Below are 27,784 nucleotides of genomic sequence, written 5' to 3'. Positions count from 1 at the left end.
CGGATGTGTTCTCGCGCGAGTTGCGTGCCCGGACCGCGGCGTCTCCGCGTCTTCTGGAGGCGGGTCCGCGATGGCTGTGGGGCTGGAATGGAGGAGCGGGGCGCCCGGTCTCCGAGCCTCCCGCACCGGGACCTGGACCCTGTTTTGCGGAGGGACGCGCAGGTGGGGTAGGTGAAGAGCCCTGCGCAGGTGAGGGCTGGGGAACGTGGGGGACCTGGCCTGCTCTGCGCGTCCTGCCTGTGACTCCTCGGCCAGAGTCGGAGGCTGCCCGCGGGACAGTCCCCTCGTTAGCCGTCAGCTCATCCAAACCGAGTCGCTCCCCAAAGCTGCGGACTTCCGGACAACCTCATGGACCACTCAGGCGGGATAGACTGAAACCGAATCCGCCCAGGTGTTTGTCTTTTGCTGTTGGTGCGCCCAGGTGGTTTCCTGTACCTCTAGGTTTGGGGACCCGGGTCTGAGTCGGAGGCTCGCCATCCTGTGCGTGATAACCTCCTGGGGGGTTTTTACAATAAAGATGAAGGACCCAGGCCAAGAAATTTCGAGGTGCAGCATTGTTATTTTAAAAAGCTCTTTGGGGAATTAAAATGTGCAGACAGGATTGAGAACCCCTGCACTGCCACCCTAGTGCAAGGGCAAGATGACCAGGTGTGGGGCGACAGAAGATTGCAGCCTTGAGCGTGGAGTCAGGCCCGGCACCGTACCAAATACCTCATACTGCAAGGTAGGAATCCCCCTTTTACAGGTAAAGAAACGGGACTCAGAATAACTGGCACAGGTAGAATCTGGATTTGCATTCGTGCCGTGGTTCCAGAGTTCATTTGAGGACGGCTACTGGCAAGGACGGAGAAGGGGAGGCAGGACAGGGTGTGAGCGCACATGCCTGCTCCGCCTGGCTGGTCTGTCAGACTGTGCTGGTCACTTGGATCTTGAAACACTTCACACCAGCTGGCACATAGCTGGTGCCTCAAGCTCCCCACAGTCCCACCGGCTCCAGCCACTTCCCCAGTCTCCTAGAAACCCCGCTGCCTGCAATCCAGCTACTATAGGGTTATGTATGCACAGCCCAAGTGGGACCTCCAGGACCGATGTCCATGGGGCAGGAGCCTGGTGTCCAGTAGACCTGGGTTGACATCCCAGGAAAGCAGTGTCCTCATCCACAGGGTGGGATGCCAACAGAAGTCGCCTCCCAGGCACATATGGGCAGGCAGGGCACACAGGTATCCCTCCAGCCATTATCCTGAAGAGCAGGGCGGAGGTGCCCCTACCCTACGAACCCCAAGGGATCTGGGGGATGAGGACAAAGGGTGCCACAGGCTGGCCGGTGACAGGCAGCAGGCTAAGCTGCTGTCCCACATGCAGCCCTTGGTTCCACATAGGACTAAAGTGCCAGATTACGAAGTTGAGTGTAGAGAATGGGAGTAGGTCTGAATGCCCTCATCTCATGATGGGCATCCTGACTCTGGCTGGGGGGCGGGGGATGCAAGACAGGTGGCCCCTCAGCCCAGCTTCTGCCCTTGGCGAACACACCCACTGCTGTGGCTGGATAGTCCGTAGTTCACGCCCCCGACGGGACTGTGAGACAACCTTTATTGGGCCGAGAGTGGCCGTGAAGACACATTTACAGGGGTCCTCCAGGTAACCATAGCGAAAGCATTGCAGGGCATGGTGTCTGATATGGAGTGAGCTTTGCTTCAGGCTTCCAAGGGGGTGGCCCTGGGACACGTGCCTGGGAGAGTCTCAGTCCACTCAAGCTTCCCAAGTACCTCCACAGCCCATATCCTGACAAGGGAGCACAGATGCAAGTAGGACGCTCCAGTTCACCTGTGGACCAAGACGCCCTTCCACGCCTGGACATCTGCCCAAGGAGGGATGGAGAACACACACAGGGGCAGGGTCTTCCCCAGAGCCCCACCATCCCTCGCCTCTAGCCTGCCCCCCTTTCTATCCTATGCCATCCCCACTCCACCCAAGGAGTCCTGAGAGGAAACAGCCTCTCTGGGGAGGGTCCCGGAAATAAGCCTGACCCCAAATGGGCTTGGGGCCAGGAAACATATATAAATATATCAGCTGTGTATATGTTATATAAATGTATATGTATATATATATATATATATATGTACATGCACACTCTGGAGGCAGCTGTGCCCCACGATGGGGCGCCCTCAGCCTCGTCCAGAACTGGCCCGGCTCCTCCCCAGAGGCCTGGCCACCTTAGGCCACTTGGAAAAGCCTCGGGCCAGGTAGCCTGGGGTAGCAAGGGCTGTCACTTGAAGTCAAGAGTCCAGGTGTTGGGGATGTAGAGGGACTGGGTCTGGCGGGCACGGCGAGGGGTGGTGTTAAGGGCATCCACGCTCTTGCGGCTGGAGCACACCACGTCGGCCACGAAGCTGGTGCAGTCACTGCAGACGTCCTTCAGGACACAGCCGTGGGTGTACATGTGAGGGAACTCCTCCTCCACACTCTGCCACTGGGGCCTCTGCAGGGACCTGGGGAGGGACAGGGACGTCAGGGAGGTCCCCCGCCCGTTTCTCCACATCCACACTCCCCCGCCCCCTGCATCAGGCACGCAAGGTGTTTGGAACGAACATGTCGAGCAAAGTGCACCCTGGAAAAGGCCCTCCTCGAGAGGAGCCTGTGTCCCAGTCCCGGGCCCTCACCACCCACATGGTTTCCATCTCCTGCTACTCAGCCCCCAGAGCCCTCCCAGAGTCTGCGTCTTATTTCCTTGGGGCGTCCCAGGAAACAGGACCCTCCCCCTCCAGCTCCTGGGTCACCGGCATTGCCTGACACAGTGTTGGCAAAGGTACGCACTGGAAGGCGTCTCTCCTCGGTGTGGCTGTGGCTCTGGCAGCTGTCACCCTCGGAGGACCCTCAAAGCCCAGCGTGTAGACAGGGATGTGGGCAAACTTCTTGGAAGGCATCTTCATCTGCAGACAGAGGGTCATGGGTGGGCAAAGGCTTCCCTAAAGACAGTCCAGGCACACTCGCCCCTGCAGCTCTCTGGATACCGCCCCCCCCCTCACGCCTCGCATCTGCCTCCTTCCACACACACCCAAGCCACGCCTGCTCATATGCAGGCACGGAGCAGGCACTGTGTGCTTAACACCATGCAGGGTCTAGCGTCGGGCCCTGTGTACAGCAAATACCTAACGCGGGCAAGGTGGACACTTCCCCGGCCAAGTGGCCAGATCCAGAGTCAGAGTCTGAAAACGGTGAGGAAAATCCCTCTGAAGCAGGTTCCTGTTTCTGGCCTGAGGCGCAGTGAGGTGAAACACTTAAACATGTCATTGCCCGCTTACCTCAGTGCACATGTGTGTATGCAGACACCTGAACTGCTATAAAGAGCCTCCAAACACACTCAAGGAAGTGGCAGGGTCAGAAGCTAGGACTCGAGGGGAAGTGAAGGGTTTCTTGGCACTGTTCTACTAACATGGAATGCTAACAAAAAGCACCTTCAAGGGTTTTTTAAAACTGTACAGTCTCGGAAAGTGTAGGAATGGATTCTGCCTAGAAGGAGGAGGTGAGATGAAAGATGAAAGTGGTGTCATCTGACAGGAGACTGCAGGGTTCCCCCACCCCCCTGCAGAACACCTGGGTGCCTAGAGGCCTTGCTCAGCCCCCACGTGAGCCTCACCTTTATGCTGCAGGAAGTGCAGACAGCTCTGGAAGGGAAGAAGAAAAGCGTCAGCCCTGAAGAAGCCCGGGAACAACAGCTGCTTCCGCATAGGTGTCCCACCAGCACACCTGCCAGTCAGCTGCCCTGGCCGCCTGCTGGGCCCCTGGTCGCTTCAGTACTTGTTGGACTCGCAAATCCTGCTTACACCCAACATTTTTCTGCCCCTCTTGGTTCTTTTTTAGAATATCGGGTCCGGAGGGTTTTTTTGTTGTTTGAAAATAATTTTATTGATTTTTTTACAGAGAGGAAGGGAGAGGGATAGAGAGAAACATTGATGAGAGAGAAACATCAATCAGCTGCCTCCTGCACACCCCCTACTGGGGATGTGCCCGCAACCAAGGTACATGCCCTTGACCGGAATTGAACCTGGGACCCTTCAGTCCGCAGGCCGACACTCTATCCACTGAGCCAAACCGGCCAGGGCTGGAGTTTTCTCATACCCTCCACATGTGTGTGCCTGACCCTTCCCACCACAGAAACCATCGGAGCCAGGGGGACCTCCATGGAGAGGCTCAGTTTTAAGCAGTGATTAACATTTTTTATTCCCCCTACCTGATTTCAAAAATAAACACTTTCTTGTGAAAATCTGAACGTTAGAATTGTAATTTAGATGATGGAATCCTCTCCTCAGAGATGGTCCCTGCTAGCAATACAGTCTTCATTCTCCTGATGTAAGTGTATGTTAACAAAAAATACACTTCCATAAAATACTGTTCTATAAAGATGCACCAGGGGCTGCTCCACATTAGTACAAATAGTCCAAATTCATTTTTTACGCCCAGCCGGTGTGGCTCAGTGTTTGAGCATCGACCTATGAAACAGGAGGTCACGGTTCAATTCGCAGTCAGGGCACATGCCCAGGTTTTGGGCTCGATCCCCAGTAGGGGATGTGCAGGAGTCAGCCAATCAATGATTCTCTCTCATCATTGATGTTTCTATCTCTCCTTCTCCTTCCTCTCTGAAATCAATAAACAATATATAGTAAAATTTTTTATTATTATTCCACTCTGGCCCATGAATTACATTTCCATCATGGCTGGTGGGAGCAGACACTATTCATGGTACTGTTCCTTTAAACCTTTAGGGGAGGGTCAGTAAACTTTTCCTTTAAAGGGTTATGTAGTAAATGTTTAGGTGTGACTAAATAATGAATAATGAGTAAACAAATGGGAGTGGCTGTGTCCCAGTAAAACTCTATTTACAAAACAGGCAGTGGCTGTGTTTGGCCCATGGACTAGAGTTTGCCAATCCCTGCTCCAGGATGATTCTTTCAAAGCCTTCAGCCATGCCCTAGCCAGAGGATAGAACACCGGCCTGCGGACTGAAGGGTCCCGGGTTCGATTCCGGTCAAGGGCACATGCCCAGTTGTGGGCTTGATCCCCAGTGGGGGCATGCAGGAGGCAGCCGATCGATGATTCTCTCTCATCATTGATGTTTCTCTCTCTTTCCTTCTCCCCTCTTCTCTGAAATTAATAAATACATATAAAAAAGCCTTCAGTCATTTCCTTGCATGTATGTGCTGATCCATACTCTGCTGAATACTCTAAGGGGACCTTCTGCATGTCTGAGCTCGCTCTCCGGACAGCTCTCTCCTCTCTGGACTCCTTGCTGGGGTCCCTGGTGCCCTGGTCTCCCTCAAGGAGCCGACCAGTTTCTGACTCATAACCTAGCAACTCCCGGCAGTTGAGGCAGTCACAGGGCTAACCCATATTCTTCCTGTTTGCTGCCTGATATCTAATGTCTTGAAAGCCATTGCTTCATATATTTTGTTCTTACTTTTTGTTGTTTCAGGTAGAAGGTGCCTGTTACCCCACCTTGGCTGAAAGTGGGAACCCCTTAGCTATTAGAATTAAAGTTAAATTTAAAATGTTAAATTCGGTTCCTTAGGTGCAATATCCATGGTGCAGGACAGGACCCCCACCACCGCAGGACGTTCCATTGGACAGAGCTGACCTGGAGCCTTCTTACCGCCCCCTTCCCCCCTCCCCCATGGTAATTCACAGCCGAGCCCCCGTGCTTGCAGAAGGCTCACCTCTTGCAAAAGAGACAGGTGGGCGGCCAGGAGAACAGCGGGAACTTGGTTCGGCAACAGCAGCAAATCTATAAGAAAAGGCCTTGTTAGAGCCCAACTTAGTCCAAAACTCACTGGGTCCAGTCCTGTCCTCCCCAGGCTCCCACCCAGGGCTCCAGGGGACGAGGGACAGTGCAGGGTGCGGGCCGCCTCACCTTCCCCTTCTTCAGGCTGCTGAAGAGCTCCTTGTTCTGCAGGAACTTCTCCATCTCCGCCTTCACCAGCACCCGGCGCACGTCCATCACCTCCTCCACAGTCAGAGCCAGGCTCTCCACAGGGTGGCTGAACTCCTGGGGGCGTGAGGGCCCGGGTGGGGCTCACTCAGGCCCTCTCTACAAGTGCCCTTCCCCAAGGACCCTGACGTCCTCCCGGCCTCAGTCTACCAGAGCCCTGCTGACGCGCCCCTCCCCCCGCCACCCCGAGGCTGAGCCAGACCCCAAGCCACATCTGGATCCCTGACCCTCAAAAACTGAGAGAGACAATACATGTTTGTTGTTTTAAGCTGCTGAGTCTTGGGGTAATTTTCCATACAGAAAATGGTAACACATACAGAACTGAGGGGAAGCATTACCTTTCGCTGGGGAATATTAAGAACAACACTACCTCGCATTTACACAGCACTTACACTTTTCAAAGCATTTTAACATCTGTTCTCCTTTGAGCCACTTTTATATATATGTATTTTTAATTTATTTCAGAGAGGAAGGGAGAGGGAGAGAGAGAAACATCAATGATGAAGAGAACCATTGACTGGCTGCCTTCTGCACGTCCCCTATCAGGGACCCAGCCTGCAACCCGGGCATGTGCCCTGACCGGGAATCAAACCTGGGACCCTTTAGTCCGCAGGCTGATGCTCTATCCATTGAGCCAAACTGACCAGGGCTCCTTTGAGCCTCTTGATAAAACATCAAGGAAATGATAGAGATCACACCCCTGACATCTCTCCACATGCCAGCGAGGGGCCCATTTGATAAAATCTCACACCAAGGCTCCGGTCCAAATGGGGGCTTCCCAACATCAGCAAGTATTAGCTCTTCACAATGACAAGTCACACAAAATGTTACCTGATGAGACTGAGGTGCAGGGAGGGCCAGCATCATAGTGGCTGAGTCGGTACCGCCTCACCCCAATAAAATGCTCCCCTGTGACCTCACGAAGCCTTCAAGGCACAGGGTTTCTCCTGCTTCCTAACCACAGAGCTGGGACAAGATTCCACATGCAGGCTGCCCCTTAGCAAGGTCCTTCCTGGGGGGCCGCAGTGCTCCGAAGGCCCAGAAGGTGGCAGCAGAGACCTACCTCCCCAGATAGCGGCCCAAGCAAAGAGCAGCCACAGACACCAACCACTCGCCCTGGGTGAAGGTGAGCACTCACCCAGCCGCCCTGGACAGCCATGCCCCTCACTCACCAGCCACAGGTGACTGGGGTCGGCGGCCACAGAGGTCTCCGGCCTGTCCTTTGCTGAGTGCAGGTCACTGGGTCGGGGTGAGCTGGGGTCAGCCTGGGACTGAACGCTCACAGGGGAGGGACCTAGAGGAAGAGTTTGAAGGCCCCGTCAGAACAACCCGGCAAAATCCTGGTGTGGGAGGGCTGCCCAAGGGCCAAAGGAGATGGAGGCGGGAGTCCTCAGGCAGAGGTCAGATAGAGAGCATGTCACCCCATCACGGCCCATGCAGTGCAGGGGCCCAAGGGACCCATGAGGGAGTCTGAGCCCATGAAGAGCCAATATGGAGAGTCCCATGATGGAGCCATGGCAGCCGCAGTGCTGGCCACGCAAGCCAGACGTGCTGGCCACACGGGGCCTTCCTGCTCGCCCCCCCCCCCCCCACACACACACACTGCATTTCATACTGGAGGAAGGAGGCACAGACGGCAGGCTAGCCCGCCATGGGGTCTGAGTTTTTAGCAGAGTTTGGGGGGACAGTGAGGTGTCTCCTGGCCTGGCCCTCTTCACGCCAGAGAGTGAATCACTACCAAATGGGACCGTCCTGAAAGGGGCCACATGCTACGGTGACCCCGAGGGCAGAGAAGGGGGCCTGGCCATGTCTGGTGGGGGAACAACCCCATGTCCTGCTGGCATGTTGTGGAGCACAGCCTGTACAAGGGTGAGACTAACCTCATGGCCACGAGAACCGATCTGTCCTCTGTGCTGACGGACAGGGAGGAGGAGGTTCTCCCGCCACACCCCCCCCTGGTCTGGTTCACTGCGGACACAGGCCCACTGACAGAAACACAGCTAGCAGGACCTATCACTCATCTCCCACTCTCCATCCAGCTGCCCATCGTCCACCCCTCTATCCATCCATCATCCATCTTCCGACAGTCTGTCCATCCGCCCAGCTTTCTTTCTGTATACCAATACACTAATAATGACTATCTGTAGGTAATGGGATCGTGGGCATGTTTTTCGCTTTTAAAAAAGGTTTTGCAATGAATATGGGTCAGTAAGTTGTCAGGTTAAAAAAGTGGGGTGCGCCTGCCTGAGCTGGTGCAGGCAGCAACACGTACCCACAGGACAGGGCGGGGGCGAGGGAGAGGGGTGAGAGGCGGCACTTGCCCTGCTCCTGGGTGCTCGGCCGCCAGATGTGCACGCTGCCCGCGCGGGCCCGAGACGGCTCCAAGCCTCCTGGGGGCTGGGCGGCCGGCTGCAGGCCAGAGGCCACTTCACTCCGCAGCTGGACGAGGTCGTGCTCTGAGAAAGAGCGGTCCCGCTTCAGTGTCACCTCCCCACACGGAGACTCTTCCTCCTGCGGACACACCAGCCTTAGCCCTACCCTCGCCTTTGGCCCACCAGCACCCCCTGCCTGTCCCGGACTGGGGCACAGGACACGCGGTACTGCCGGGCTCACGAAGCCATAGGGCTGTCCTCTGGTCAGTGGGAGGCAAGAGCCCCCCAAACCAGACAATTCCTGCAGCCTCTGGAAGGTCTGGTGTCAGGTGGAGCCCATTGACATGGCTCTGAGGCAGGGAGGACGGGCAGGAGCCACGCTGGGACGCGCTGGCTTTTCACATCAACCAGGGGTTGCTCAGCCTCCAGCCCCAAGATGACAGCCCTCTTGTGCTATGGGAACGGGGGTGGGGGTGCAAGGCCACTGTCCCTGTCACCCCTGAGTGCACCATGCTCGCTCCCAGGGAAGGACACCTGCGTCGGCAGAGGGCACTGCCCGAGGCTCTGAGCAGCGGACGCCCCACACTGGACGCTGCGCCTGGACTTGCTCAGCCCCTCCTCACTTCCTGCCCCTCCTGCGCCTCCCTGGTCTCTCTCAGGAGCCCGTGGAGTCTGACCTCAGACGTGTTCATCTCCTCCATCTCCGCCAAGGTGGGCGCCTTGAGCAGGACCCGGGGCCGTGGGCGTTGGGCGCAGCTCCCGGCATCCGTAACGGACAGGTTGATGCAGGAAGTGGACTTGACGTCCCCGGAGCAGGCGTTGAGGATACAGGGCAGAGAGCCAAACCCTGGGGGAGCCAAACCCGGGTGGCGGGGGCAGGACAGGATGTTAGGGGGGAAGAGTGCAGGGAGCGGGGAGGAGCGGCAAGGAAGGGGGGTCCCTGGCTCACCCCGGCCACCCCAGCGCTGGGCCCCCACGGGGCGCAGCCTCCGCTCCTGCTTGATCTCCTCCAGGATCTTCTCGTGCAGGGTCCTCTGCTTCTGGGGTAGGGGGCGGAGCCTTCTCTCTGAGACCTGCAGGGGCGTGGCAGCGCAGGGGGGCAGTTAGGGAGACCCACCAGGAGCCCTACACAGCGGGGAGCAGACGGGTGTCCAGTGAGCTCCTGGGGACGCGTCCATCGAGACCAACCCTTGGGCACCTCCCTCTGCACAAATGCCACGCGGTCCTCCGGTCCAGGAAGGGGGCCCAGAGGTGAGGGCACCGAGCTGGCACCTGCTTCAGCGGAGGCCGGGAGCGGATGAAGTCGAGGATGAGCTCATGGGCGTCCTTCTTCACCCTGGGAGGGATGTCCCCATCGACCTGCGGGGACGGGGCAGCGGCTCAGGGCCTGGTCCTCAAGTCCTCCTCCCCGTGGTCCGTCAGTGTGGCCCAGGGTCCTGCACCACCCACACTTCCCTGCGCCTGGGGTTCTTCATGGGGAAACGGGGTCCGTGGCACCACCTCCCAGGGTCGTCACGAGAACGAGATGAACCCGCACATTTAAAATTCTTAGGGTGACGGCGGCAGCGGCCACAGGGGATTCCACTGGACCATCCCGCGGCCTCCGCATCTGCCCCTGTCACACTAGGAATCGGGGCCACATCTGCCCGCTCCCACGGGTCGCCTGGCGGTGGCCAGCACACAGGCGGGGGAGGCGCGGCACCCGGCCGGCTCACCATGACCTTGCGCAGCTTGTAGTTCCTGGCGCGGATGTCCTGCATCAGCATCTCGAAGGGGGTGAGCTGGAACTCGGTGGGCAGCGGGTTGAACTCCTGCTCCTGCACCTTCTTGAGCTTCACTCCGTGGCGAAGCTCCCGCATGAGCTGGACCCAGAGTCGGGCCTGGGCCCCGAGAAGGTGAGAATGGCCCTGAGCCCCGGCCAGGGCTCCCGGGGCCCTCCAGGCACAGGTCCTCGGGGTCCCGGGTCAGGGAGGCGCGTCTTACCCAGTCCGTGTGCCTCAGGTTGTCAAGCTCCGCCAGGGGCTGCTCCGCCTGTGGCTCGTCCTCGCGAAGCTTCTGCAGCATCTGTGGGGCCAAGAGAAGGTGGGGAATGGCAGCTCAGGGGGTGGGTGCCTGCCGGGCCATCACTGTGGCCTGTCTTTACCACATGGGCTACTATTCCACCAGCGAAACTAGGGCCAAGGCTCGGGGCGCAGAAAGGTATCTGGGAGAACTAAGCCATCGGCCATGGAACCACACGGACATTTGCTGCCCCATCGCCATCCCTGGCAGCTTCTCCTTGGCAAGGGCGGGGACGAGAGCCTAGCACCCACAGAGAACCGCTCTCACCTGGTCTGTACACCCCAGCGAGGCGTGGGGCCCTCCAAAGGGCAAGGAGCCCCGCTCTCCCACGTCTGAAGCATTTTCCCTCAGATCCCAGCTCACAGTCCTTCCCCGGGAAGGCCTTTCTCAGCCTCTTCACCTGGGCCACACCTGCCCACCCCCACCCTCTCAGAACACCCACGGCCACGTCTCCCAATGCGAACCAGCTACAGCTCTGCATCCATCTGCTTCTTTAATTAATGGTAGTCTGCACTAGTGACTCCATGGGGCCACAACCACATTTTCTGTTTGTGTGTTCTTCCTCATGTCGGTATTCCTGTCTCCTTAGCACAGAGTGGCACATGCTAGGCCTTAAATGTTGGTTGAATGAATGAATGAATGGATGGATGGATAAATGGATGGATGGGTATATGGGTGATGAATGATGGATGATGGACAGGTGGATGGGTGGATGGATACATGGATGGATGGATAGGTGGATGGGCGGGGGATAAGTGGATGGGTAAGGGATGGATGGATGGTTATATGGGTGGATAGGTGGATGGGTGGATGAATGAGTGGGTGGATGGATGGATGGGTGAGAGGGTGAGTTACTCAGCAAGTCCTGGAAAACAGTCATAGGTATGTATTTTATGAGCTGGGGAAAATGCCGCCAGCATGTTCAGGGCCATAGAAGGATTTCAGGGATTGTTGGATAACTACTACGCTGCGAATTTGAGAAGAAGCTGCTAGGTTTGCTGCCTCCATTGTCCTGGGTCTTGGCAGCATCTGGGGCCTCTGTTCTCACCAGCTCCCCCACCTGGAGAAGCATCTACCCTTTAGCACACCGCCACCCCCCCGCCCCCCGCCCCAACTAAGACAGAACCGGTTTCCCTGGCTTTAGCCCCATGCCACTTGCCAAACTGCTCTAGAAAAGGCTGCCAAGTCTCTGAGAAGCACAAGGTATGCGATTCTAAAAATAGACCCGTGTGTGACCTGGTGGTCCCTGTGGGCAAAGGGCACAAAGGTGTGTCTCCTATCCTTCCTGGAGCAGCACACCTGTCCCTGAGCAGCCAGTGTCTGCCCAAAATGCCTGCCCAGCTGTGTCCCCCCAGAGAACCTCCTGGCACTCCCTCCACCACCAATTCCCTGAGGTTCTCATGGGTCAACTGCTTGAAATCTAGAGCTTTTTAAAAGAAAGAACGCCTGTCCTCTGGGTCAGAAATCAATCCTAGCCATGGAAAGATGCCTTCTGAGCACCCACTAATTGGAGCGTTAGAAGGACATCTCCCAGATGCAGCGGAGGATGGGGAGGGATGGTCTGTGGGAGACTGGCAGGGGCCGAGGAGCCACCCACCCTTGGAATATTGATGGGCTGCAGACAAGGGCCAAGAGGCTCAAGCAGCGGCTGACTTGTCCTGAGCTGGGTCCCAGGCCCCTCCAGTCAGAACAACCCTGACAGCCTGCTCAGGCCAGAGGGTCAGGGAAGCTGCCCGGAACGCTTCTTGGTACGCTTCTTGGTTCGAGGAAACAAGAGACCGTGCCCCGCATCATTGAAAAATTGCCTTCTGCACTCGCGCAGGAGACATTCCCGCCCCCCGCCCCCCCCCCCCCCCCGGCCCAATTTCTCCCAAGTGTCCACGTTCTCCTCTGTGAGGTGCGAATGGGAAGCAGGGGTCCGGGTGGGATCCCCACTTCGGTTTCCTCAAGACCCGGAACGGTGAGGGGCAGACTGTCAGCTCCTAACTCTGAGACCACCCCGGGGCAGGGCAGCCCTGGGGAGACCTCCAGCGGAGGCCCAGCTCTGCCCTGTGCTAGCGCTGTGACTGGGGGAGGGACACAGCCTCTCGGAGTCTCCAACCGCTCTTCTGTAAAACAGGCGATAACCACATGGGGCGTGACTAGCAGGCGAGTGTCTGTCCAAGCTCCAAGCACCCCAGCACCTCTGTGGGTCCTGGGGGCAGGGAGGAGTGGCTGCCTTTAGCACCTCATCTTCAGGAGGAACAGCACCTGTCCAGGTTAGCTGGAGGCAGGAGGCTGATACCTAACTGAGAGGCAGCAGGAGCCCGGCCATGGGGTCCAGGGGTCTCTCCAAGCCTCCCATTCCCTCGGGTGTAAAACTGGGTAAGAAGGTGTGAGGGTTACCGCACAGAGTGGATTTCCCCTCTCCAGGGAACAGACAGAAGGACAAAGGGACTGACACAGAGGAACAGCCTGCCACCCTGACCTCCCCTCCCCAGCCCCCATCACCCTGCACCCCAGACACCACCTTGGCCCCTCCTGCCTCCTCCTGAGACCCCTCCCATTTGCTCACCACCATCGCACGGGGTCCTCCACCCTGTCTGTCCTTGGCCCCTTCCCCCTCCTGCCTCCGTCCACCCTGAACCTCCCCACATGCCTCTCTCTGCTCACCTCCTTGGCCTCGCGGACCCTGGCCAGGAAGGCCCGCAGCTCCAGTGTCTCCACGAAGAGCGCACGGCACACGGCCTGGTAGTGGGCCTGTGCGCCCCTGGGGTCCGTCAGGCGCGCAGCGCACAGCCGCATGGCCTGTGCGAAGGTGCGCACGGCGCGGGGGCCGCCCTCCGCCTCCTCCTCCTCCTCCGGGCCCCCGTAGCCCTCATCCGCAGCGCTGCATCCTCCGTCCTCGCAGTCGCTGTTGGCCATTAGGTCGATGAGCCGCTCCAGCTGCGGGCTGAGCTCCCGCTCCTCGCTCTCGTCCAGACCCCAGTCCAGTGCGCGGTAGATGGCGAAGCCCAGGGACTGCACCATCTGTGGACAGGGGGCCAGACCATCATGGGGCGGCGGGGGGATGAGAGGCACCACCGGGAGAGGGACAGGGGCCTGGGCCCGAGTCACAGGCGGACAGTGCAATGGAAGCAGCCAGCTGTCCTCCAACGGTGGTGTACCAGGGAGCCACAGAACAAGACACTGGCCCCCCAAATAGCTTGGCCACTGTGGAAAACACTGGCCAGTTCTTACAACCAAACATGCATTTTCCACATGATCCAGATGTTTAACCAAGAGAAGGAAAAACAAGCATCCACGAAGGCTTGTCCTGGAATGCCCACAGCGTCCAAGCCTGGATGTCCAACCATCTCCCACTGGTGGACGGCACGCAAGTGTGGCCCCTTCTTACAGTGAAAACGGGGGCGGCTGTTCAAAGGCGCAGACCACTGCGCTCCTCTCACACCCTAAACGCAGAGTGGGGCCAGTCCAGGTCTCCGCGGTGCATGGTTCCCTGATATAAAACTCAAGGCAAGAAAAGTTTCATCTATAGCCACAAAAAGCAGGGCAGTGGTTCTGAGCCGGGCAGGGCCGGGGACTGGAGGGGGACAGGAAGTTCGGGTGATGGAAGAGGTGTGTGTCCCTGTGGTGAAATGGTAGATACATCTGTCAAACTCGAGTGTCAAGTATACCCACAAAACTTTGATTACATAAGACAGAGACATCCTAATTAAGTGTTATCCCTTTAATGTAATATGACAGTATACTGTAAATCTGAGAAAGACCAGCTTATTAACACATGCTGCTGGAATAAATGCCGTTAACTCTGCATGGTAAAGTTTGACACTTGAACTGATAAGAGATGACCTCCTCATTTAAGTGTTTTAAATCGCATGTAAATGTCAAAGTGTGTAAATTTTGCCTGAGAAAGAAAAACCTAAGAAATAATCGTATTTGTAACTGGTTATAACTGTCAGAGCCCCAAGTTGGGATCCACAAAGCTTTTTATTTTTTAAAGTGCAATTAGCACATTTAAAATCTGTAAGCTAAGGTGTGGCTCAGAGGTTGAGTGCTGACCTATGAACCAGGAGGTCATGGTTGGATTCCTGGTCGGGGCACATGCCCAGGTTGGGGTTGTGGGCTCAATCCCAGTAGGGGGCGTCAGGAGGCAGCCAATCAATGATTCTCTTCCACCATTGATGTTTCTATCTATCTATCCCTCTCCTTCCTCTCTCTCTCTAAAGAAAATCAATTAAAAAAAAAAAAAAGGACAACAGCTCTGCTTATGCTGGGCACTGCGCTGAGCTGGCTGCCAGCTAACTTTGCAACAATGCACCGGTAACCTCCCGTGTCATAGGGCAGGCACAGAGGCACAGGTGCCAGGTCCCTTGCCTGCAGCTAGCAGCTGGCCGAGCTGGACTTGAGACTCTGGTCTGCCCATGGCCTGGTGGAAGGCTGTGTGGTGGCAGGTGGAGCCTGGTCCTCACCATGGCACCTTCCACTCCCCAACAAGCTGGCCTCAGAGGACCCCCTGGCCCTCCTCTCATTTCCTGCCTTCCTACCACCCGGCACCCAGGCGCTGAGCAGAGCTGAGCTAAGGAGGGCAGACGGTGAGCGCCAGCATCGAGCAGGGGACGGGGTGCGAGAACAGGGCTCTCTGTCCGGCAGACAGGCCTTAGAAAGCACCCTGAACCTGGAGGGTGCCTGGGGGGTCAGCCAGGCTCAGGGGACTGGTGGGAAGGGAAGGTTCCAGCCTAAAGGATCATTGATTGGCCGCCCAGCCAGTCCTGGAGGCCGTCTCACCTCTGCTTTAGGCAGGCAGGTCACAGACCCAGCTTGAGTCATACCCTGGAGTCACGAGTCACAGGGTAGAGCCCAAGGCCTAAAGGCTGCTGACACCTGACAGGTCACTGCAGGGCCATTGCAGGGGGAGCCCCAGGCAGCAGGCCAGAGAACCCCATCATGCCCCTCAGGATGACTTGGTGGGCAGGAGCCACCATTTATTTTTTTAGAGAGAGGAAGGGAGAGGAAGAGAGAGAGAGAAACATCATTGAGTGGCTGCCTCCTGCAAGCCCCCTACTGGAGATCAAGCCTGAAACCCGGCCATGTGCACTGACTGGGAATCTAATCGGTGACCTCTTGGTTCATGGGTCAACGCTCAACCACTGAGCTACACCGGCTGGGCCAGAAGCCACCATTCACACCAATTCCCATCAAGTCTTTCTTGGCCCAGAGGTAGGTGCCAGGAATAAACTTCACATCCGTCCACTCTGGGTCTGCCCTCTGGGCCCTGCTGACCCTAGTGGTGGCTCTGACCAGGTCTGTCCAGTGGGGACCACTCTGCCATAGGGGGCAGGACAGACAAGAGGCGAAACAGAAAGGCCCTCACCCCCAACACAACACAGCACCCCGCCATGGTGCCTCCCCCTCACTGTCCAGGCCGCGGCCTCAGCCAGCACCACGTCACCGAAAGGGTTAACTTCGTCAAAGCACTCATCTGATAGCTGCTCCTCAAAGCTCCTCTGTGCCCCACCACCTGGAAGGCAGGCATTGCTTTCCCATAAGGAGAAATCTGGGAAGCCAGCCAGAGTCCCAGGACCTCCAGCCCTGCCTGCGGGGCGGCAGGCCAGCCGGGGGGGGGGGGGGGGGGGGGGCGGGGCGGGGGGGGCGGGGGGGGCAGCCCGGTAATGGAAGGAGCCACAAGCCATGGAGAGGAGGAGCTGACGCTGCAGGCCGGTTCCCACAAGGAGCCGCAGTGAGAATCAGGGCCAACATGACAAGTGTGTCCCTGGCCACGTTTCCTGGGCTGGGGTATCAGGTTAGTTTATGGGCCCCAGGCACAACCCTCCAGATTAGACACCCCCCTACAAAGCCCCTTGTAAAAGGCTTCAGAATGGATAACAATGTGTCTCCTTTGCAGGGGCAGGTGTGGGCCACAGGAACAGCCCTGGGGACACGCTGGGCTGAGGGCTGAGGGGCGGCCGCAATCCTGGGCTGTAGATAAGCACCTTATACAGAGCATCATGGGGCGGGGAAGGGGACCGAGAGCCATGCAAAGCAGTGGAGATGAGTCTTGAAAACAGGTTGTTGCTTTTTCCCCCCAAACTCCAGAAAACTATACAGGATGGGGCAAGGTAGGTTTACAGTTGTTCGTATGGAAAATAATACAACAATTAATAAATAATAATACAAGGATAAACTGTGTGTACTTACAACTGTAAACCCACTTTTGCCCACCTCGTCCGTAGGCAGCACAGAACTCGAGCAGCCCCAGCGACACTGTTTACGCAGCCAAGGGTGGACCTGCTCCCGACATTACTGAGCGCTGCCCGCAGCTTCGGGATGGTTTTGTGATTGTTTTTAAATTCTCCACAACAAAGGATATAGCCTCTGTCGGCCTGAGCCACCACCCCCTCCGCTTAGTATAAGCTGTGTTTAATATAGGAATGTGTACTTGCATTAAACTGGTTTTTAAAAGGCAGTGGAGCCCTAACCGGTTTAGCTCAGTGGATAGAGCGTCGGCCTGCGGACTGAAGGGTCCCAGGTTCGATTCTGGTCAAGGGCATGTACCTTGGTTGCAGGCACATCCCCAGTAGGGAATGTGCAGGAGGCAGCTGATCAATGTTTCTAACTCTCAATCTCTCTCCCTTCCTCTCTGTAAAAAAAAAATCAATAAAATATATTTTAAAAATAAAAGGCAGTGGAATGATAAACATCAAATTCAGGATCAATTACCTGGGGGCAGGTCACTGGGGGGCACGGGGAGAAGTCCTACTGCTGAGGTCTGAGTTCTGGGGGGTGTGGGGGCCCCTGGCATTGCTCACGCAGCTGGTTTTCCTCCGTGGCCCCCTGACCCACACCCTGCCAGATACTCTCCGGGCCCAGGGGCTGACCCCAAACATCACACCACCTTCGCTCCCTCCGTGGGTGGAAGGAGAGGGGGGTAGGCTATCATGGCTTCGCCCTCCCTTTAGGGCCATCGAGGCTCACTGGGGCCCACACCACCCACGTGGGCTCCCCCCAGCCACCCCCAAACCTCTGGGAAAAATCTCTTCCTCAGATCCCTTCAATGAGGCCCTTAGAGAATTGTACCCGTGTCCTGTCCCACAAAAACAATGGTATAACTATGTTTTCTAATTTATATTATACAATGCACGTATGTTTTAATATGCATCAAGTAAACGTAAAAATTGTTCTGAAAGTACCTGGGCTTCCGAACTGGCCGGTGACACCACCATCATTGTGGGCTCTGCAAGAGAGAACAGGCAGTCAGGACAGGCCTCACCCCTCAGACCCGAGGAACGAGGAACGGGTGCCCAGCCACCTTCCCCTGGGGGACAGACAGTGCATCATCCCCCAAACCTTCCCTTCCCACAGCAGGGAGCTCACAGCGGGCACGGCCATGGCCATTCGGCCATTTGGAAAGACCCTGTAAGATCCAGCCATGAGCTGGATGCCCAGGTGCGGGGCCAGGACAGCAGGGCAGCCCCTACCCACTCAAGGTGTGGAGCCGAACGCCCCCAAATCACAGCAGAGCTCCGGCTGCCGAGCTGGGTAAGGGCATCGGCCACCACTCTGGATCTGGAATGGAGGCCCGGGGAGGGGGCGCTCATCTGCCCCAAGCTGTCCCAGCTAGGAAGTGGTGGTGCAGGGGGACCCCAGACTCTGAGCTCCAGCCGCCCCTCTCCCTCTCCCCACAGGGCCTCCCAGGATACCGGGCTGGATGAGACCGGACCCAACGCTCCCACAGCCTTCCTTGAACTCAGGCAGGTGGAGCTGCATTAGACAGAGCGTCAGCTGCCTGACATTCCTTCTGGAATGAGGGGGATGTAAACACACCAACCATGAAGCTGTCTGCTAAGTGAACCTGCTAACGACGCAAATATTTTCAAGATGCCATCAGGCGCCAGGAAGATCGCCGAGATAAAGGGACTCGGTGTTGGACAGATTCATTAAAATAACAGAAAACATCCACCAGCACCAGCGGGGCTGAAACGGTGAGCGCCAGAGGCTGTGCTGGGCTTCCCGTCAAAGTCTGCAGCTGGGATGGGGGAGGCCGTGGGAGAAATCAGACTCAGAACAAAGGTGCCCCATGACCAAGAAGGGGGTGCAGCCAGGCTTCAGGGCTCCTTACTGACTGAGCCTGTCTCCGATTTTTAGAAAGAGTGGAAGGGAGGGGGGAGAGACAGAGAGAGAGAAACATCGATGTGAGAGACACATTGATTTGTTGCCTCCTGCACATGCCCTGATCAGGGCAAGGGATCAAGCCTGCAACCATGCCCTGACTGGTTTGGCTCAGTGGATAGAGCGTCGGCCTGCGGACTGAAGGGTCCCAGGTTCGATCCAGTCAAGGGCATGTACCTTGGTTGCGGGCACATCCCCAGTAGAGGGTGTGCAGGAGGCAACTGATCCATGTTTCTCTCTCATCGATGTTTTTAACTCTCTATCCCTCTCACTTCCTCTGTGTAAAAACATCAATAAAATATATATATATATATATTAAAAAAGCCTGCAACCATGTATATGCCCTTGACTGGGTCAAACCTAGGACCCTTCAGTCCACAGGCTGATGCTCTATCCACTGAGCCAAACTGGCTAGGGCTCTGGTTGAAATAATTTTTAAAAAAAATATTTTATTGATTTTTTACAGAGAGGAAGAGAGAGGGATAGAGAGTTAGAAACATCGATGAGAGAGAGACATCGATCAGCTGCCTCCTGCACAACCCCCACTGGGGATGTGCCCGCAACCAAGGTACATGCCCTTGACCGGAATTGAACCTGGGACCTTTCAGTCCGAAGGCCGACGCTCTATCCACTGAGCCAAACCGGTCTCGGCTGGTTGAAATAATTTTAATGCTTACATCCATGGCTGAAATAATCCATATGTTAACCAAAGTAAATGTTCATGAATCCAACTGTGAACTTGGGTTGGGATGAGCAAGCTGCCCCTCGGTGAGGTTTGGGGCAACGGAGGCCGTGCCCAGCTCTCTAGACAGAGCCCTTGGCTACCCCACTGACAAGTGATTTGTTACGGCTCCAACCTGCATCGCTACCTGATGGAGGTTGCTGCCATGACGCCCTCTTCACAGATGAGGAAACTGAGGCTCAGGGAGGTGGAGAAATGTGGCCAAGACCACAGAACTAATCCGTGGCTGGGCTGGGACCCCCACACCAAACCCTGCCAGACCCCAAAGTGTGGACACCTAACCCGCCCAGAACGCGCAGGTATAACTGCCAGCCAGGGCTTCTCGGTCCCTGAGGGAAGCACACCCTCGCCAGGACCTACTAGAAAAGCAAGCTCTCCGGTTTCCTTTGTGTGAAATCACAGAGGAGGAGACATCAAGAAGCGACGGCGTTCTCTTTGAAGTGATCCTCTGCCGTAGTAGTAAGAGATGAAAGACGTCATTTGAAGAAGAGTCTGCAGGGACTGCAGGCTGGAGTTCCCTGGAGCAGCCTCAAGAGGAAGTGCTTCCACCTGTGGCCAGGTGGGTGGTGGGAGGAGGCTACCTGGCAGCCTCCGCCCCCTCTGCCTGGGGTGTGCGTGTGGGGGGGAGGGCAGGGGCGTAAGAAGCTTTGTTCAGGCCAGATCCCTACCCACCTCTGCCACCTGTGGTCTTGACAGGGGTCCTGCCTCTCTGACCTCCTCTCCTCACCTGCAGATGGAGACCACACCTGCCCGACTAACTCAGAACCAGCGAGGGAAGGAGGCAGAGACACTTCCTGGATCCCAACTGCCTGCAAGGATGTGGAGGTGGATCCATGGGGAGGGGTGTGGGATGGGAATGGGGGGATGAGGACAAATATGTGACACCTTAATCAATAAAGAAATTAAAAAAAAAAAAAAAGGATGTGGAGGTGGGACCCTCAGGATACAATGCTGATGGGACCCCCAGGGCCTCCTGTCCAGGACTGCGTAGTCTTGGGGTCAGGACAGGGAAGGGCGTGGAGGAGACCCCACCCATCTGGGAGGAGGCAGGCCACGCCTGGGCTCCCCCAGGCTGAACCCCAGGGGCCTTAAATACTGTCACTGAAGACTACACAGCAGAGGGACTCCCAGCCCGGAAGGCTCCTACCTTCCACATCTCAGGCCTGGAGCGGCCACGTGGCCCTGGCACAGAGGGAGGCCGTGCTGGCTGTGGGACTGGCCCCCACTCAGCGCTGGTGGGAGATGACAACCACCCAACGACACACCTGCTCGCCTCCTGACTAGCTCACCCTAACAGGGACACACGCAGGGGACCCTGGACAGCCACCAAAGAGAGGGAGGTGTCCTTTGTAATGAGACAGGCCGAGCCCCCTTTTAAGGGACGTGGCGGAGGGAACCCCGTGTTTGGGGGGTGTGTGCTGGGCCTTCCGCTGTGAGGAGGCTCGACTGCGTTCCCTTCACGCTCTCTGAACTTGGAGCCTGTGATACACTGTGGGGTCAAGAAACGAATCTGTGTGCGAGTGAGAAGGAGCAAACGCACAGCCTCGCCGCCTCGCTCGGCACGCGGAGCGGGGTCTGCGGGAAAGCAGAGCGAGGAGTCAGACAACCTGTGTGGCTGAGCAACCGGCTCCTGGGCCCGCTCTTAGAAAGCAGGGCTCCGCCCCATACAGGTGACACTGAACAAAAACACCCTGAGCCTGGCATCGCGTGAGCCGCCCACACGTGCTTGTTCCTCGTCCGGAAACAGACTTCACAGCTTCAGTTCAGGCACACCTAGGCCCGGCATGGGTCCCTAGGAAGGAGCTGGCGGAGGCGGGCAGGGAAGACGCCTGCTCGAAACCACGGAACTCATGTTTGTTTAGCAAACAGAGAGCTCTCTGGGTCAAAGGCTCCGTGTGTGTGCGGTGGTGTGGCCGGTGTTCCCCCACTTCACTTCCGCCAGTGCCTCAGGATGGGTGAGGCCAACGTGCTTCGCCAGGAACTCAGAGTCACCCACAGGTTTGCCCCTGGAGCAGGAGCCCAGGACCCCCAGGAACCAAGACAGTTCAGTGGAGACTGAGTTGGGGAGCTGTGTGTTGGCCAGCGCCCTAAGCAATACACACTCAGTCTTGCATCTTTTTTTTTTTTAATCCTCACCCGAGGATATTTTACCATTGATTTCGGGGGGTGGGGGGAGAGACACTTTGATTAGTTGCCTCCTGCACATGCCCCAACCGGAGCTGGGATTGAACCTGCATCCCAGGTACGTGCCCTGGGTGCCGGGACCGGGAATGGAACCTGTGACCCTTTGGTACTTGGGCCGATGCTCTAATCACTGAGCAACACCAGCCACAGCTGTCTCTGCATCTTCACAAAGTTCTGGGGCCCCTGCCCCTACAGACCCTCCGCTCCCAAGACCTGCCAGTGTCTCTCAGGGGAAGCCCAGGGAGACTGCCGATGGTCACACAGGCAGCAGCCGGAAGCGATGCCTGACATTCCACTCAGCTAGTGACGGCTCACGTGAGCTTCCTGAGCGCGTCAGGGACCATCTCCTTTGGTCCTCACTGTTGCCCCACTGTGCAGCCCAGAGAGGGTGAGGACGTGCCCAAGGCCACCTCACTGATTCACCCCCCGCCCCCCAGCTGCTGGCCTCGTTTCACAGACCCTGACGTGTCCCCCTTGCTGACCGGTCATCCCGGTGCTGGAGGTGTCCCAGCAATGGCAGGGGGACCCCTTCTCAAGGGGCGGCCCCGGGGGACGGCACACAGACCGGCGGTCCCACAGTGGGTCCTGGGCCCCACTGCATCAGCATGGGGGGAACGTGTCAGAAATGTGTATGCTTGGGCCACTCCAGACTGCGTGGAATGGACACTTCAGGATGGCCCATGATCTGTGCCTGCACTTAGCACGTCCACCAGTGTGAAAATCGCCCCCCGAAAGCGTCAGAACTATAATTCCTGGACCCAGTGCTGCTGCTGCTGCTGATGGAGGAAGTGTCCCTCCCACCGGCTGGCTTCTTTGCTCCGTGGCGGGCAGGACACTGTCCCCAGCCTGTCTGTGCCCCCTCCCAGGCCCCGGGCACACAGGGACTGGGGTAGCAGCAGAAGCCAGGCTGCTAACCACCTGACCTTAAGGCAGAGAGAGTATCTGGATTTCTCACCTCTCACGGTAAGAGAATGTGTGTTGTTTCAAGGAGTAAATATGTGGTTTGTTACCGCAGCCAGAGGGAACTCTTACACCCACCCTGTCCCACCGTCTCCCACTGTCCAATCCCTGGGGAGAGGCCACAGTGCCAATGCCCTCCGGTGGGGACAGCCGTGCCCACGCTGAATGGATGGGGGTGCTGGAGACAGTGAGGGGCACTTCCCCACATGCCTGGCTCACCTCAGGCTGCTTTACTGATTGCTGTTCACCACCTCCAGGCAGCCTTCCTGGAGGCCCAACTCCCTCTGAGGCGTCTAACAGGATCAGAGCGAAACCCCAGTGTCTTCCTGAGGTTGATACTCACTAGCATATTTGCTTAAATGCCTACATCTTCCAACCAGACCAACCAGTGCTACAGAGCTGCCTCTGTGGGGCCACCATGCCCGGGTGGGGGAGAGTGGGAGGACCAGGGCCCTGAGGGTGGCAGAGGGGCTGGAGCCAAATCTCAGGGTGCACAGGGACCCCAAGGGCCCCTCCTCAGGGGCCGAAGCCTCTCCTAGGAGCACAGGGCAGAGCTTGCACATGGGGGTGGGCTGGTGGCCCGGCTGAGGCGGCCTCGCAGGCTAAGCGTCTCCTGGGGTCGTCGGTGCACAGGCCGTGTTAACCTATGTCTCCACAGAGATCCCAGCTTGCCAGGGACTGCCTTCCTGTGAGGTCATGCTTGCTCAGAGGTGAGACTACACCGGGAATGCCGTCAGCAAATACACCCAGCTCAGTCCCACCCAGACCAGCGCCCTTCCTAGAGCTGCACCCTCCCACACACACAGCGGCCAGCCGGGCCCTCACCTGGCTAGCTGCCCACGCAGCACCTTCAGCCTCCAGAGCCCGTCTCTGAGGGGGAGCGGGGTGTCCTCTGCACGGAGAACGTTTTACATCATCAAAAGTGTGCACGGGGGACAGCAGCCTCTCCCAGTCAGGGCTTGTGTGTGTGCACATGAGTATGCATGTGTCTGTCTCTCTGTGTGTGTACGTGTGTGCATGTGTCTGTCTCTATGTGTGTGTGTGTGTGTGCGCGCGCGCGCGTGTGCGAGCGAATGTGTCTCTGTGTGCGTATGTTTAGTATTGGCGTGTGCACATTTGTGTGTGTTCATGCACGTGGCTGTGTCTGTGTGTGCATGTCTGTGTTTGTGTGTGCATATGTGTCTGTGTGTCTATGTGTGTATCTGTGTATCTGTCTCTGTGTCTGTGTGTGCATGTGTCAGTGTGTATCTGTGACGGTGTGCGTGTGTCTGTCTCTGTGTGCATGTGCACATATGGTGCGTGTCTGTGTGTGCGTGTGTGTCCACACATGCTTCCTGGGTCCAGGGTAGATGCAGACTCCCTACTGATGTTCCCTCCACAGTCCTTCCCTCCAGGCATATTCCACCATCACCCCGTTTATGGAGGAGGAGTGGGGGTACCGGTGAGACGCCGAGCCCTGGCTGGAGGTAAAGGTGGGAAGAGAACCCCAGCCCCATGGAGCTCGGGACACAGGGACATCATATCCAGTGCAGGGCAGGCTGAGTTTCTGGGTTTGGAAGCCTCGTCCACTCAGCGCGGGTTGTACCAGGAGCTGCCTGCAGCTTTACCCTGGAGACTGCAGTGCTTGACGGTCAGCACTTCAGGTCCACAGCAGAGAGGAAGGATCAGGAGGGGCCTGGAGGGACAGGTGTGACCTGGCGGGCAGGTCATGTGAGAAAAGGCAGGTGTGACCCGGTGGACAGGTCATGTGAGGCACTCAAGTGTCTGAGGAGTGAGACCCGGAAAAAGTTTTAGCATCAAAACTGACAAGAAAGAAAGAAAAAAAAAAAATCAGAAAAATAGGGCAGTGTGCAAATTAGCAGAAGAAAGATGGAGGTGAGGGGGGAGGGAAGAGGGGATGGGCACCCAGCTGTGGAGAGCCCAGTGCCTGGAGAGAAATACGTTTCACTGGCAGATACAGACCAGGAAGGTGGGGGTCTCACATCACAGTGACAGCCAAGCCCTGCACCAGGTGGACAAATGCCACGGCAAGCATCCCAGGGCCACCTGATCTCCGACTGTGCGGTTAAGAACCGAGCTTTGCCTGGGGCAATGGCTCAGCACAGCACTACACAGGAATTTTCCTGCCTCCATTAAAAAAAAAAAAAGGAAGCCTTTCCCATCAGGAGGCTCCATAATGGTCTCTTAAAATAACTTCACGTTACCTTGTTTTCCTTTTTCCCACTTTAAAAAAAAAGGGGGGGGGGGCTTCTAAGCAGTTATGAAGAAGTCTTCAGACTAAAGATTAGGAAAGTGATTCTCCCGGCTCTCCCCATGCAGCCCGAGGGGAGAAGGGTCCCATGGGCAGGTGAAGACACTATTATTCATTCCCCCCAGGGTGGCTGAGTTTTGTGGTTGATTTCTTGAAAATTATTGTAAACATTTACTTCACCTGAGAAGGTTTTCCTGATTGCTATTTACAGCGAGGAACAACCATGCGGCTCCCAGGACACTCCCTTATCATCACTCAGGCCCACGGGAGGCTGGCGGGCAGTTGGTCTAAAGTTCCAGCTGATTCACAAGAGGTCAACAGGACAGAAAGGAAAGTGAGATGATCCATTTTCCTTAATCTTGAAAAGGCAGCCAGTCACTAACCTCCTCCGCCTTTATGAGGCATGTTTATGATCAGAAACCAAAGATCGTATCCACTGGGAAATGAAATGGGGCTCCTCGATGGTATGGGCTGGTACCTCCCCATAAAGGGCAACCTAGGGTGGCCACACGTGAGCTTTGAACCCCAGCCCAGATTTCCAGTTGACCTGTGAGCGTGGAGATAGCAGGAAATGCTATTGGGTCTGCAATGACCAGGAAGAAGGGGCTGGAGAGATGGACAGTCCCTGACCACTCCCTGGAGGCCTGCCCTCTTGGTACACTTTGGAGGGTACCAATAAGAAACCCAGTGTGACTCTCTCACCGTTAGAGGGATGCAGGGTGCATCTCCGTTCTAACCAGCTGCTGTGATTTGGGGCAAGCTATTTACTACTCTGTGCCTCAGTTTCCCCATTACTAAACTCAGAGGGCCAGGCCCCTGCAGTCCTGTCCTGTGGTGCCAGGAGCTAGACCCTGGGTTATAAGGTCTCCAGGGGTGGGGAGGGGCATGGGGATGGTGTTTTAATAAGGAAACTATAGCTGCAGGAGAAACGATCTTTGTGAATAGGTAACCCCAGGGCTCCGCAGGTGAGGAGGCTGTGGTGCACCGGGCTCCTAGCCCAAGCCTTTTTTTTTTTTTTAATGTGTTTTTATTGATTTCAGAGAGGAAGGGAGAAGGAGAGATAGAAACATCAATGATGAGAGAGAATCATTGATCGGCTGCCTCCTGCACACCCCCTGCTGGTAATCAAGCCTGCAACCAGGGCATGTGCCCTGACCGTGACCTCCTGGTTCATGGGTGGACGTGCAAACACTGAGCCACGCTGGCCGGGTCTAGCCCCACCTCTGAGGACAGTGGACTGAGTGCTGAGCCCCAGCCCGGCCGCTTTCTGTGTGACCGTGAGTGGGCCTGAGCCTCAGCTCCCTGACAGTAAAATGGAAATGACAACACTTACAATGTTCACCAGTCAACTTTCACCTGACTCGGTGCTTTCTGTGTAGAATAAAGCAACTCACAAGTGTCCCACAGCAGAGGGGGACGGAAGCAGGGCACAGGGAGGAGGAGAAATAGAGCCATCATTCCGGGCAGGGTTCAGCAGACCCTCCCTGTTACAAGCAGCTGTCTCTTCCGTCTAGCTTTGCCCAGGCCCTTGCCAGTGCTCGATGGTGCCTGCCCGTAAGGATCTCTGCAACCCCACAGCTCTCGGGCTGGAGAGGGTCCAGCCCTCTCGGGCACACACAGTGGCCTTTGTGCTTCCCGCAGGGTATCAGCTTTGGGCTAATAGCATCATATACTCCATACCGGTATTCTGGTTCCCCAGGGAAGAAAACAATATTTTTCCTTAAAGAGGCAAAAAGTCACCCAAATTCATCATTCTGAATAGACTTCAAATAACTTTCAAGCTTAACTGTTGGTTCTTATTGATGATTAAGAGCAGAAAAACTACACAAGTTGTCTCCCAAGTTGTACACATGCTCCCTGCTCTCTAATGAACCCAGGGAACGGGTGGGAATTCAGCAGCGATTCCAGGGAGGCACTGTCCCTCCTCCTCCTCTCACAGCCTCTTACCAACGAAAAAGACCCCGAGGAGGACTTTAGTTTCTTTCCGGCCCAAGGCCCCAGGGGCACAAGGATGCCACACCAGGAACCACTGGGAGGAAGAGACCACAGCAGGAGCAGAGGCCCTGGCCCAGGTCGGGGAACTCAGCTCCAAGCCAGGTGCTCAGCCATCCAGTTCCTCTCCTCCGAGGCGAACACGCCCAACCGCACAAAGCCCGCCCAAAGCACAGGGCACTGAGGTTAGGAGAGGGGGGGGGGGGTCCAGGTTGGGGGAAGGGGTCCAGGAAAGGCAGGGGGTGTCCTAGATTGGGGAAGGGAGGCTTGCAGGTAGAGAGAGGGAAGCATGGGGAGGCGCAGGGGACTTCCAGGTCCAGCAGAGAGAAGGCGAGGGGCCCCCTATCCAGCAGAGAAAGGGGTCCAAAAGGGGCTCCGGGTCCAGAAGAGAGGATGAGGAAAGGGAGCTCGGACCCAGCAGAGATGGAGGAAGAGAGAGAGGAGGGGTCGCCGCCGCAACCCCAGGAGGAGGCCGCCCGCCCAGCCCCTCGGCGCTCCCCACCCTCCGCGCTGCTGAGCCCGGCCACACCCCCGCCAACCTCACCCGCGTCGCCGGGCTCCGGCCTCGCGCCGACCGAGCCGTCCCTGCGCAGGAGAATGTCCGCCGTGTCCCGGATGCGTCGCCGGCCGCCGGGCGCGCCCCGCAGCCCGCGGCAGCCCTGGAAGCACACGGCCCACGCCTGCTCCTCGTTGATGGGCTGCTCGTACGCCTTCAGCACCTCCTCCAAGGACAGCTCCCACGGCTCGGGCCGCCCGCCGCCCGCCGCCCTCTCCGCGGCCGCGGCGGCCGCGCTGGAGCTGCCGGCCCGGGCCATGGCCGCCCCATCATCGCCGCCTGCGCGCCCAGCCGGTTTCCATAACAGCCGCGCCGGGGCGGCCGACGCACCCGCCGAGCGCGGGGGGCGGGTCCCGCGCCTCCTGCCGCTGCTTTGTCATCCCTGCGGCCCCGCCCCGAGCGCGCGGCGCAGGTGAGGGCAGAGGAAGAGGCGCGGGGCGGGAGGGGCCTGGGGCGGGGGAGCTGGGTGAGGATTGGGGGAGGACCCGTAGTAGGGGGCGCGGACCCGGCACAGGGGGAGGCGAGCACCCAGACG

General features: G+C 57.3%; 1 protein-coding gene across 3 annotated transcripts; it reads right to left on the bottom strand.

The window, feature by feature from the left end:
- Positions 1 to 1,573: 1,573 nt before the first annotated feature.
- Positions 1,574 to 27,565, bottom strand: SPIRE2 (spire type actin nucleation factor 2). Of its 3 annotated transcripts, XM_079799381.1 has the most exons (15): positions 27,238 to 27,565; positions 17,586 to 17,629; positions 13,069 to 13,425; positions 10,339 to 10,419; positions 10,071 to 10,235; positions 9,628 to 9,714; positions 9,305 to 9,428; positions 9,033 to 9,202; positions 8,305 to 8,494; positions 7,156 to 7,277; positions 5,906 to 6,040; positions 5,712 to 5,779; positions 3,638 to 3,665; positions 2,815 to 2,930; positions 1,574 to 2,489 (listed from the first exon to the last, which is right to left on the bottom strand). In XM_079799381.1, exons 1-15 carry the CDS (start codon positions 27,506 to 27,508, stop codon positions 2,267 to 2,269), a joined length of 2,181 nt encoding a protein of 726 aa, XP_079655507.1. In that variant the 5' UTR covers positions 27,509 to 27,565; the 3' UTR covers positions 1,574 to 2,266. The 3 variants fall into 3 exon arrangements, with proteins under 3 accessions (XP_079655507.1, XP_079655506.1, XP_079655508.1); XM_079799380.1 differs by having other exon boundaries at positions 9,033 to 9,428; XM_079799382.1 differs by lacking the exon at positions 27,238 to 27,565 and adding an exon at positions 18,096 to 18,798 and having other exon boundaries at positions 9,033 to 9,428.
- Positions 27,566 to 27,784: the final 219 nt, after the last annotated feature.

This window comes from Cnephaeus nilssonii (assembly GCF_951640355.1).
Source record: "Cnephaeus nilssonii genome assembly, chromosome: 20".
NCBI classification, from domain to species: domain Eukaryota; kingdom Metazoa; phylum Chordata; class Mammalia; order Chiroptera; family Vespertilionidae; genus Cnephaeus; species Cnephaeus nilssonii.
Note: the sequence above shows the minus strand (reverse complement) of the source record. Positions and strands in the feature narration are given on the sequence as shown.